Source organism: Dromaius novaehollandiae, chromosome 3, assembly GCF_036370855.1.
Source record: "Dromaius novaehollandiae isolate bDroNov1 chromosome 3, bDroNov1.hap1, whole genome shotgun sequence".
Taxonomy (NCBI): Eukaryota; Metazoa; Chordata; class Aves; order Casuariiformes; family Dromaiidae; genus Dromaius; species Dromaius novaehollandiae.
Genome location: NC_088100.1, coordinates 119,895,405 through 119,908,729, shown reverse-complemented (window position 1 = coordinate 119,908,729; position 13,325 = coordinate 119,895,405). Strand labels below are relative to the sequence as shown.

Sequence of the window (13,325 nt, the reverse complement as noted above, 5' to 3'; positions counted from 1 at the left end):
TGGGAGAGCCCTGTTCTTGGAAGCTTTCTGTTCGCCTTCCGGGCGGTAGCGCAGAATGAGGAGAGGTGACTTTGGAAAGATATTTGTACATCGCCATAATTATCTCCAGCTCATTCCAAAACCATTTGTCCTTCCTCTCTGGTAATAGTTCAATGTCTTCTTCAGCTCCTAGTAATTAATAATAGATGTACATGCTTTTAAATAGTAAAAGGTGCTTGAACAGTAAAAGAATGAAAAAGAAATGCATGAGAAAAATATGCCTCAGCAACATGCCTGAGCAATTTGGCATTAACTAGTTTTTGTTACACTAGGATTGCTGTGAGAGTTCTCCCGTTCATATCTGCTGAATAAACAGATTTCTTAAAACTTTGGCTGTTAATGCAAAATACAAATTACCTAGTACTACTAATAGATTTATACAGATGGGGAGAGGAGTCATAGGCAGAAATCCTAAGTTATCGGTACTGATCGTATTGAGATTGTCTAAACCATCTACTTTGGAAATTAAACTTTTTTTCTAGCAAAGCTGTAAATGAAGAGGTGAATGTATTGGGTTAGAAAAGCTTACATGCATCACCCTCTCCCACTTTTGCAGTATTTTCTGTTATGTAAACGGGATACCTTTCTGCAAAATTCTTATGTTGCATTTCTAGTTCATCAGTTGTCTAGTACATTCATTTGAGGGGGTGAACTTTTCTAACACGTTACTGAAAAAGCAGTAAAAAGTTTTGATCATGTTATATCTGTTTAATGGTCTGCTGGCTAAATTTTACAGTGCTTTTTTTTTTCTTTTTTTTTTTTTTTTTTTTTTTTTACTTTTCACTAAGCAAACAAAAGTCAAATAACAAATATAATTTCAGGAGATGCAGAACAGGATGGCCTATTGCATATCATCAGTTTTTCAACTAAGTCAGCAAAGAGTAAAGAGCCTTTTTTCTATAGATACTTTTAAATCCTTTTACATCCTTTTAAAATCTTTTAGTGGTGTTGAATATGTGTTTTGTTTTATGTTGTATAAAATTGAGTTTCTAAGTGACTAAAAATTCACAAGTATTAGAACAGCAGCTAAACACTAAAATTTTAGATGAGAGATACTTTGCTAAATTTAGAAGAAAATTGCTTAACTAAAGCAAGAGTATTTTCATTTGCTGTAAGAGATTAAACATATAGAAAGATAAGAAGTAGTATTTGTCCCTATAGTCAGTCCTTTATTTTGGGAGAAGCTCTTGGGAATTGTGTTCTATCTTCAGAGAAGCTCTGCTTTCAAAGGAGGTTGCCCAAGCTTCTGAGACTATGGTAAGCAGAAATGAACCCGCTGATGATCTGCATTCACAAATTCTTACATCTGCACAGGAAGGAAGACTGAAGCCTACAGCAGCCAAAGCACGATATATGGCAGTCTGAAGTCTCCATGCTTCAGAGTCAAATGTGCACATCCTTAATTTGAGCCATTGATGCCTGTAAGCACCTAGAGTACAGCCTTTGTGGAGAAACACATGTATTAAAATGGGAGCTCTTGCACATCTCTTTCATCCTCTTTGATATGCGATGGGTTTTTGCTTGTGTGCATGTTGTGATTTGGTGGGTCGTGTTAATTTCCTGTCTGCCCGAGAAACAGAAGATGTGGCCATGACCTTGCATTTCTCCATTAAACTGGGACATGAAATAAAAACAGCTTTGAAATAAAGTATTTCTAAGGAAGGGACTTTTTTGCTAGTGGAACTGCTGAAAACTACTCTAGTCATCATTTAAATCCCAGAACATATCTATTAATTTCACTGTATTACAGAGAAAAGAAAAACAACTAATGGTTTTAGACTTGTGACGGATCTTGAAATAATATTAGTCTGCTCCAAATTAGCTGCTGGCTTGTTTTCAAATAGTGATTCATGCTGGTATTTTACTAAGCCTTTTTTATTGTCTTGAATAGTTCAGAACTTTTGTTTAACTTGCCAAGCAGTACTATATGTGGGCCTGCCTTTAGTGTTTCAGAAGCTAAAGGAAAACATACATAGCTTTATTTAAACCTTCTGAAGAAGAATATACTTTAAATTTATAAACTTTGCCACTTAGAACTGGGACAGTCCATTTAAAGTATGTTTGATGGTAGTTTTCTTACTGGTAATTTTTGAGAACTATCTTTAGAAGTGGCTGGACTGCTTGAAGAGGGATTTCTGAGGGAAAGAAGGGTATAAGAAAAGTAATTTTAGGGTATATACTGCATAAGCCATTGATAGCTTCCTCATATGCTGTGACATTCTCCTACAGAGAAGATGATTTACCTCCTGTTAAAGACAATGAACAGGTTAGACTCTCTTAAGGAAAAGAACTAGCTTTCTTAGGAGTTGATAATGTGTTCAGTTGTGGGAGGTGAAAGAGGGAAGGCATCAGAAGTCAGTATTGCAAAAATGAATCTTCTAAAGAGCCTGAAGGTGAAGACTTTGTAAGTAGAGCGTGGGGTCCTGCATGTATTCTCTCTATGCGGAGCAGTAGGCAAAAGGAAAAAGAACCCCCAAACCTTGGAGATATTTATAGGAGCCTTTAAAATTTGAGTCTTCTGTATGTTATAAATTTGTAGAAGTTTTAATTTTAGCATATAAAAAATTTTACAGTGATATTAATCAAAATAACTTCCAAATGAAAATATGTATGTATAGGATGTTAATCTGATTGCATTGACCTTTTTGTATGTCTGTTGACTTGGAAGAAACATATATTTCTGCTGAACTAATCTGTTGTATGCTGGCATAAGCTGGAAGTTTGTGATTAGGATGTGTCAAAACTACCTTTCACTTTTGCAAAGTAGATCAATAAACTGTCAGTTTAATATGGAATTAATAGCAGAAGAAGAGTGAGTGAGGTCTTGGCTACAGTTAAGTACATAGGGCTTGTGGCTGATGCCAAAGGAATCTACGTGCTGTGCGTCAGTGGAGCATACATTTTCATGCTTAAATTTAAATCAGTTACAGCAAGGATCACTCAGACAATGATTTTACTGTCATTAACACCTTACTTTCCTTGCAGAAAGGTTATACTATTTGTTCATATTTGCTGTGAACATAGATCCTCAGGTGGAACCAAAGAGGTAGAAGAATACAGGAAAAACAGACGAGCCTTCACAAAGCTTGGAATCTCACCTGTAAAAATGGGAATGGACATCTGTAATACAGTTGCCAGTTAGTTCATTGATTTTTGGTCTCTGTACTACAAGGGCTTTCATTCTGCTAAATTTTATGCATAAAAATAGCCTTATCAGAACTAATTAACAAGCATAAGGTTAAGCAAACATGCAATGTCGGGTTTTCATGAGATGAAGTAGTAGTTAGTGTCAGATCATCTCACCCTGATAATCCAGAGAAAAAAAAATCCTTTTGGAGTGCTCCTTGACATTTTGTGTGTGAGAGACAACAAGAAATTCTTTGCATTTTTCTTGCTTTCATTAAAACTTAGACAAAAGCAGTTTATCAAAAGGTGAATTCTCTGTCTTCATTATAACATGCTTCTGCTGTGCATTGTCTTATGCTTCCTTTATAGATGTAAATAAACAAAGCGATGTGCAGACAAAGGCAATAAACACTACATGTTTAAAAAGTATCAAAAGTGAGTTCATGATCAGAGTCATGCAAAAAGGTTTTTGGCAACTTAAATCACTTGGATTTGTTGGCTGAGTGATTGCTCTGATTGTTAAAATGATAGAACAGATAGCTGTTATATCTCATATAACTGCAAAAGCTGGCTTGATGTTTAAAAGCAATTGAAGTTTTTCTCATGGGTCAATGACATGCTGAAAACACTAGGATTTTCTTCCTCTGCAGGGATTTAGTTGGTATTGTATGTTCTAATGGAAGGTATACAATATGATGCATATCTTGTTCTATCCTGCAGGGATTTAGCTTATCCTTGAGTGTAGTAATGACAAAAAGCTATGTTTTATCACTTCTTGTAACCAGATCTACCAAGAAAGGAATAGCTTCCCTTTGGCAAAGTAAAGTGTGAGAGTTAAACACTTCATAATCCTTGGACAGGAAAGTCTTTATGTTGATATTTTTTCCGTAAGTACAGCCATTTATTGTAACATAATATTTTTGACTCAGATTAATTTTATAGTAAAATGCAAGAGAGCAAAGTTAGCTTTTCTGCAAGTAGCTTTTTAATTAATTGTTTTATATTGCTATTCATTTAGATAATGATAGCACCTATGATATGTCAGGTGCTTCAAACAGAAGATACAGTTTGTGCCCTGACAGCTATACAAACACCGTATGAGTTTTTATGCATGTGATCTTATTTGTATCAAGAAAATAGTAGATCTCTTTTATGAATACTTGTCTGAGAAAAGTAGAATTGAAATTATGTAAAACATAATGTTTGTCCATACTTCCAGAAATTGGAGTTGGTATAGATCTGTGTCAAAGTCTACAATTTTCGTTTCGATGTCATTTTGCTAGAGCAGTTGTCCTGACTGCTGCTTCTGCTGAGTTATCTACAGTTCCTTTGGTGATCGCTTTACATTCCTATGAAAACTATTTCGATTGTTTTTGTGGATAAATAGCTATAAGCTATATATTTAATCTATCTTCACAACTTTGTGCAGCTTAGTGGCAAAATGAAGAAGACCAGCCATGCAAACAGGTAGTTCTCTCTGGACCACAGTTTAGAAAACTAGGCTTTTCCTATCTGCCAGGTTTCTGTCAGTGGCTTTCTTTGCTGCAGTTGGACTGGTGTTTGAGCCCTGAAATTGTGGTCCGCTATTACTATTCATATTCGGACATAACTGAGCATGGTTCTCAGCTCAGTTTGCCAGGGGATTGCATTTATCAGCAATCTACACTTTTCGTCTGAGACCAGTTGCTAAAATGAAGTAGGAAAAGTGGTTGCAAAGACTGGTGCCTATCTTTCTGAGACACTTACAGGCCATTCCACCGGGAGTTTCTGAGAAGCTGCTTCAGGCAGCTACAGGCGATGGGGTGCAGGAAGAGCACTGCGGGGCTTCCTCAAGTCGTCTTCAGCTCAGCTGCTGCAGAGCGGGCACCAGAGTCAGCTGGGTATTGCTGCTGGGAGCTGCAGCTTTGTGCTTCCTTTAATTGCTGTCTCTCAGGAGGGAAACAGAGGAGAAGACACTTTCAGACTTACCTGTGATGCTATTAGATGTTGCCTTATAATGTAGACTAGAGCATGACAATCCCAGTCAGCGCCTCTGTGTTGCTCCGTGTCTGGGGTGGAGGCCCCACAGGCATTAGTTTTAGCTTGAAGGCTGATGGGTTTCTTGCTGCCTCGAAGGAGGAAGGAGAAAAGCCCTTCTGAGCTCCAGTCTTTATGTCTACCCATTGAGAAATGGAAACGAGTCAGATCTTGAAGTGTCAAGAAATAACTCAAAGTCAGATATTTGGTAAGGACAATATGTAGAGTTATAACAGGCAATTTTAAATGTTTTAGAAGGGCATTGTTTGGGTATGTTAGTACAAAAGTAAGTTTTGGAATGTATTGACATTTTCAAACTGACTTAAAAAAAAAAATACTATTAATGTGGGTAGGAATGTTAATGTTCAGAATCATATTAGTATAATTTTCGACCTGTGAGGTTATTGATAACTGCTAACACATTTTAAAATGCTGGTTGCTTTGCAATAGGTAGGAAGCTGTCATCAAAGTGTGCATCAACAGACAGCCTGTTTTCATCATTTTCTGTTTCATCGTTGCCTTCTGCAGGGTTCCTTGCACCCACTCCTGAAGTAGCTAATGTTGATTCTTTGTAGTGTGAGGCAAAAGGGGTTTCTGTAATTGATATCTTCTTCACAACTGAGATTTGTGAAGAAGGACTGCAAAAAAAGTCATGGAATACTTAGATACTTGTTCAGTTTTCTTGGAAGTTGTATTCCCCTGAAATGTGTTGGTCAGTGAAGCAAATACACTGCAAAAACTGTAACCAAGCGTAATTTTATTATTAAGCATTTAATTTGGAACAGTTCCATGCTGAGGAACATGCTCATGAAACATTGCTTTGGGTCAAGTAATGTCCAGGTAACATGAAGGTTGTAGAATTAGCTGTAATAATACTTTTGATTTTCAAGAGTTTGTTTTTTATTCCTAGGCTTGAAATTAGGGCCAAACTCCCCTCTGTTATACTTGTGCCTACCCCTTTCTGTGAGAAAAATAATTCAATGCTGTAACTGTGTGAAAGCTTTGACTGTGCTGAGAACTTGAACGCAGAGTGCGACAGAAGAGCATGGCGTGTTTTGTTTAAGAAGACTAGACTACTAGTACCATTCTTTTTCTCAGGTTGAAAAACATCTAAAGCAAGAGTATTTTCATATTTGTGAACTGCTCCAATTCAAGTGTACACAAACATGAAAGTGTATTGTATTTCCCATCTGTTCAGAATATTAGTAGAAAAGCTGAGGTCGGGTGATTGTTTAGGCTGGGTAGGTGAATATTAGAGTTGTAACAGTCCAAACGGGTGCTCTCAGCTATCTTCCTGTTACTATTGTTATTTCCTATGGTAAACTTTGATAACACATCGACACTTTTTAGAAACACCACTGCTCTTTTTCACCATGTTGCACTGAAGGATGCCAGACAACCAAATAAATTTAATGTTATAAAACATATGTTTGTTTCTTAGACCGATCTATGCTTCTTTTCATGATGTAGTTCCTAATTGTATGATGCTCAGTCTAAACTAGCCATTAGGAAGGAGAGAATGAAGAAGAGCATCTGCAGAATAGGAGCTGAGGCTTGCAGTAAGTGGTGGTAGAATACAGGCTGTCTTGTTTCCTCTTCCAGTTTCAATCTTTGGCGTCGTATGTATTGGATATTTATCAGTGACTGTAGTTCTGTGACAACCTGGCTTTGCTAATCCCATTACAAACAAATGGGCTGTCATTTGCTAGTATCAAACTTGTGAGTACTAAGTAAAGAGGTAACGTAATACGCAGATCAAATTGAGCTCTGTCCCAGGCTTTCTGGTAGGCTAACATACTCTATATTAATTTTTTTCCTGACATAATTTATGGAATTTACCATTTCTTTCTCATGTAAACCAAAGAGGATTTTTCTTTCTTGTCTTGACTTTTTTTTAGAAGTTAGTGGTGTTATTTAAACTGACTACATGGAAGCATAATAATTCAAAAATTAGACATAGCAGCATTAATTAATTAAGCAGGAAAGACCTGGTTTTGCTATGCATTTCTGTATTTTAGAGCATAACTAAAGAATTTTTGGCATAGTTTTCAGGGATAACTTTTCCTATTGACTGATATAATAGAGTCATCACAACAGCTGCAAGGGATTGGTTACACTGCTGGAATTCGTTGTGGTGTACGCTGTTTTTTTTTATGCATGCTTTTCGAAGCAAAACAGTTTGATAGCAGGTGTGACCTTTAACCCTCCCTAACTTTGAAGAACTTAATCATCATCACTTGTTCAGCACTGAATATATTTTGCAGGTGGAGGAAACAGAGGGAAGCACAGTTTGATTTTTATGGGGAATGAGGGATGGTTATGTAGGTATCTTTGTCCCTGCTTTATACAGCAAATTAGCCAAAGTTAGTTTTTGAAAGTTCTGTCTAAAACAGGTTATAAGTTCTCTTGGGAAAACATCTTTTGCTGTGTAATTACAAATAATGGAAATATAGGGTAAAGCTTGATGAAGAGACTGATTCAAAGCATGCATTTACTAAGCAAAGGAGTAGGCATGCAGAAGGGGCTGGGAGAGCCGCGGAAGCAGACACTGTGCGGGAAGGCATCTGGAGATGTGCCTGCACCATCGCCAAAGCGATGTCGTTACACGTTGCTCCTTCCCAACAAGTGTTTCTTAGGTCCTCTGATGACTCTGTGGCAGACTTCACAGTTCTGTATCTCACTGTCCGAGCAAGCCCGTGTATTTTGGGGATTGCGTAGTGATGCGGACATGGCTGGATGAACCAAACTCACCCTTTACGGAGCCATAGAGACTGCTATAGCAGTACTACAGCCTGCTGTACGATGTTGTGAGTAGCAGTGCTTTGGCCTGCGCAGAGGAAAATATTGTCTCCGAGGGAGTTAATTCTCAGTTAAATCAGTCACTTATTTTTTTTCAACCTTGTAGATTAACTTTGTTGTAAAAGTGGGTACTAAAATTGATTAAAAGCCCAAGTATAAGCAAAGCAATTTTATCTGCCAGCATAAACATGAATAGTCATATAAACCTTTATACCAGTAAGTATAAACCTGAATTACAACAGCCTATACTAGCTGACGTCCTTGGATGACTGTTGGTTGTGCCAAATAGTTATATGGTATTACTGTTCGTGGTGGTAAGGCACAATATGACCCAGATGAGAGAGGACTCATTTTCAAAAGAGACTGAGCATATATAGAAATGCAAATATTTACAAATAGAGTCTAAAAATTCATCACTGTGTTAAGAATAAATATTGTGGATCCATTTCTTTCTAACCTGTAAACACGAAGATGTACACTGCAATTACAGAAATCTGTTCTCTGACTCAGTTTGTGTCTTTATTTGCTTCTTCATGCAGGCATGGAAGCATGGATTCATATTTTGTGCTCTTCATGGGGGCTGTACCTCATTTTAGCATTTAGGAAAAGCAGCTATTTATGTGTTTGTTGGCGATGCGTTAATGCATGAAAGGCTTGTCTGGGTATTTCTCTTCATGTACAGTCCTGTTACTATTCAATTCAGATTCAAACTCACTGACTTCTGACTCTGGTATCCAGTTCACCATTTCCAGTCTAGCGTGAGTTGAGAAAAGTTGGTTTTGTGGTTGAGGCTGTGGATGGGAAGGCAAGATGTTTCCTGAGCCTGTATGAGACTCCTTTTCAGCCTCAGACAAGTTATTCTTGCAGAATCGTTTCTGCAGTCGGTTTATGTCTGTGCATTTTCTCAATCTTTGAGTTACTGCAACTGAAGATTGCAACTGAACTGAAGGTGTTCTGCCTTTCTCTTCCCTTTCTCCAGCTTTCTCATGGCTGCTAGTAGCAATTTTTACTACTATTTGCTCCCTACATTCATGTCCCAGTTAGCAGCTCCACTTGGCCATTCACAGCATTTCCAGACAGCAGTGAAATACAGCTGAGAGAATTTTACTTTCTTACAATCCTTAAATTTCTTGTCACAGTTAGATTAAAATTGCTTTATATTTCTTGAACAAATACATAAATTGGCTGTAAAATTTCTTGAGGAAATGTTCCACAATAGTTACGTGCTATATCAGTTGAGACAAGCCATCAGTGAGGATGAGGAGTAAAAGATGGCTTAGCAGCAGTTTTTAGCTTCTCTAGTTTATTTTTTCTTCCATCCTCTCCATTGATGAAAGTGCTAATAGGAAAGTTAGCATTTATATAATTCCAGGCTGTTAATTACACACATTCTTTTATCACCCCTTTTGCAATCATGCTAGTTAGCAATGCTTTGAATGCATGTCTGAAGTGTGCTGCTGTGGTAAGACCTGTTTTACATTAGACTGCACTTTGGGGGGGGGGGGTGTAACAGAGTATTGACTTTCTGAGGTTCATTTTATATGGATTATTTCCCCTTTACCAATGCAGCTGCTCTGATTTAGAAAGAGATGCAGTCTAAGCAGTACTGCTACCTAGTATGGGCATGGTTGCAACTACCTTGAGATGATTATACCAGCACGTTTCACTCCCCTGGACTAGGATTTCACTGTGGTGTGGTGGATCTCATTCTTCAAAGGACAGCAAATCTCATTCTTGAGCAGTGAATTAATCTTTACATTTTTAAGAAAATTTCTGAAGACTCCAATGTTTGAGCTGTTAATCCTGTGGTGTGAAAACATGCAAATCTTTACTCTTTTGGAGACCTCGATGCAGAAATATTAAGTGATCTATTTTACGCAAGGAGCTGCTTCTTAGTTCATTGTTTTCTATATTTTCTAAAGAAACAACATTAAATATAACCTTGATGGTAAAAGTAAAATAAGGTCACTCATAACTTACCTGAAGCTATGGTTTGGTTACATCTTCAGCATGATTGTATGTCACGTTCATAGACAGGAAGTTCTTAAAAGAACCTCCAGGTTATTTATGGGAATTAGAGCTTCTTTCTTCCCATCTCCTTTTAAAGTGAAGTTTATATGAAACTTAAGGATCCAGTAACTAACAAAATGAAGTGCTCACTGAACAGCAGCAGATACGAAAAATTTGCATTTGGGTTTGCTTTCTCTTATCCATCAAACTAATATTATTTGTGTTTGATTTTTAATAAATAACAAAAAGCCACATAGAGAACGTATTTCCTATGGGTACCTTTTGTCATTCTATTTTCCTAATTATGGAAAGACAGAATTAGGGCCAAAATTACTTTCTGTAATGGAACTACAAGGACAATTAAGAAGGTTCATGAATTACAGTGTTGGAAGATGGTGTTTTGGCTGTCTTTTCCCATCAAATGCAAACTTTGCCATGATTTTTATGGTACTGAATTTTTATCTTGTTAGTTTATTTGGTCTCTTATTGAAAACTTGAAAAGCCTCTCAAACAGTAATCCTGAAAATCAGCTGCCTCAATTCCACTTTTGAAAACCCAGCTGTCTTTGTAGCTATAATTATTCTCTGAATTACTTGTTTGCAGAGGCTCAGTTGAATATGATTGTGTGCCTTTTAAAATAATTTATATTCTTAAATATCTGATTTTTTGCTGCTTATCTATGAAAGAGAAGAATTAAAAAAATCAGTATATGCATGTTTGTTTCATATAATTTCAATTATACTTTTTTTTTTTCCAGACCAGCCAGACCATTCAAGTTACCAAAAAGGTAAGGTGTATTACTGTCACATGTGAGGTTTACAAAATCATGAAGGCAGGGAATAAGGTGAAGGCTAAGCTGTTATTCTCCATACAGTACAAGACATAGGGGACATTCTGTGACAATAGTTGAGAAAATTTGATCTACAGCAGGTCCACAAATGACCATGAAAAGGAGTAGGCGGGGATGTGCTTTCTAACATCCCTAGTCAAACAGCTGTGAATCCCGGGGGGACATGACGAGACTAGACCACAGAAGGTTGTGTGATCCCCCAAAGTTGTCTCTTCTTAAATAGTCTCTCCTGTTGCCACTTTGGAAGACAACACTGGGCAAGAATTGTAAAATTTAAGGCAGACTTCAATGTTCCTTTCTGGCAAATATTTTAAGATTTTTTTGACTATAGTGAATTACATTTTCTTTGCTTGTGTATATATGTACGCTGTCTGCACAGACATAACATTTCTGTGGCTGCTTGCTTTTTTGATTAAGGGGTTATTCTGAGAAACTGCCTGGTTGTATCATCAATAATGATAAAGCAGCCTGACAGATAACTTCGGAGTATGTCCCTGTAATGATCTTTTCTTTTTCTAAAACCAAAACAGAAAACCCACACAATCAGAAATAGTAGTTTTGGACTACATGTACCCTGAAGAATGGCAAGATAACAGAAAACAGTAGAGTAACTTAAAACTGTTCGTGCCTCAGTAACAGTAAAAATAAACCATCTCAAGTGAAAATATGTTAAAAACGTAATCCACCTTTGGGATTTGGCCTTCAATAAAGAACAGACGTGTTCACTAAATATTTGTTTCAAGTTACATAAATTTGTTCATTAATACAAATTCAATCACATTTCCATTGCTCATGGTGACCTCTTTACTATATTGAACCTATATGTAGTATGTACATGTCTCTTTATATGAGACTGGGTGGTGGTTTAAACTGAGTATGCTTGCAAATAGGTGCTGAAAAAAAAGGTTAACACTATCCAGTTCTTATGTAGCTTAAAATGGGAAGGAAAAATAGAACACTATTTTTTTCTTTTTTTAAAATAACATCTGGGTCTCGATCACCTGTGGGCAAGTTGCTTGAAACTGTGGTCTTTAGTGGTGCCAAATGAATAAGATTAGTGTAGGTCGAATTGCTTATTGTATCTCCTAAGCATTTTTAGTTCTGCTTAGAACATGTAAACACTTCAAGTATATGGAAAACATCAGGAGGAAAGAAATAAATCAAAACTGTATGTATTTGCATGCTACAAGGCAACTTAGCAGGTAGCATTGCCATTCTGACAACTAGATTGAAAGCAGGGGATGAATTGGCATAGAAGATTTCTTTCAGACAGGAATGTGATAGTTATTGAACATTCATCATTTAGTTGTTGCATAGTTTGGAAGAGAAGATGATGTATCAGTGTAGCCATGTGCCCAACTAGTTGCACAGCTGTCATTTTTTAGTAGGCATTAAAAAGCAGGAGACTGGTATCATGATTTAGGAAAATACTGAAGTACCTGCTTAGCACTGAGGATGTGCTTTCTGAATGTGAGTGATTTCTTGGCCGAGGAATGGACTGAAGCACTTTTCTGTCAGTCAGAAGTGATCAGGCAAGTGAACATTTACACTGAACCTAAGTCAGGGCAGTGGCTTGCTTTTCACAGAGAAAACAAAAAATAACTAAGCACATATTATGGATTTTTAATGCGAGAAGAATAAAATAACTGCCATCTTTCTTGTTAGTTATAGTCAGTTGGGATATAAGCTATCTATAGGCAACTTTGTTGGAGCCAGAGCCCTCCGGCACCAAACGATACTCAGACAAATAAAATTTATATGTAGTGTGGTTCGTCCATTTTGATATTCTAGCTCAGGTCATCTTTGCTTATCTGAGCATGCGATGTAAGAAACAGGAAAATTTTGCAGGTGTAAACACACATTTACTATCTTCTGTATGTGGCTTATTAACATTTTAAACAGTTCACCTAGGCCATAGCTTACTTTATAGGTAGTGACTAAAGAATTTAACCAACTGAAGAGCTGCTCATGTAAACACACAAACAGCATGTCAAAGGGGTAAATCCTGCAGTAGTGATGAACAGGAGAATAAGTCCTTTAGGTATAATTTTTATGACTTCAGCAAATGTCTGTAGTAGCCAGCCAGTCAATCTAGCAGTTGGTGTTTATACAAAAAAACATTTAATCCTATAAATAGGAAATTCTCTTAGGTCATCTACTTCCCCCCACTCCTGCTTTGGACAACTGCTCATTTGGCAAGCTGCCTCTTTGTGATTCACTTTAATAACAACTAACACTTCAGGTTGCTTTTCAAGCTTTCATTAATTAAGGTTCATAACCTCTTGTGCGAGAATGGTGAAAATTATTCCACGTTTACCTAATGAGAAACTGAGGTGCACCCGATGCTTCGGACTTTTGTGGTCCTAAAGCTGTGCTTAGAGCCCTAGACCATACCTGGTGCCACGTGCTACAAAAAGTCCGCAACAGGGTTGTTCACTGCTGCTGATTTTACAGATGGAAAAAGGGGAAGCTGTTGCTGGAGCGA

At 37.2% G+C, this 13,325-nt stretch overlaps 1 protein-coding gene across 13 annotated transcripts in view; it reads left to right on the top strand.

The window, feature by feature from the left end:
- Positions 1-13,325, top strand: part of DISP1 (dispatched RND transporter family member 1) — a 93,752-nt gene that overhangs the window by 66,534 nt on the left and 13,893 nt on the right. For all 13 annotated transcript variants that reach the window (XM_064509976.1, XM_064509975.1, XM_064509973.1 and 10 more), the window contains one exon: positions 10,748-10,777. In XM_064509976.1, the coding sequence (XP_064366046.1) occupies positions 10,748-10,777 (30 nt within the window). The remainder of the gene's footprint in view (positions 1-10,747; positions 10,778-13,325) is intronic.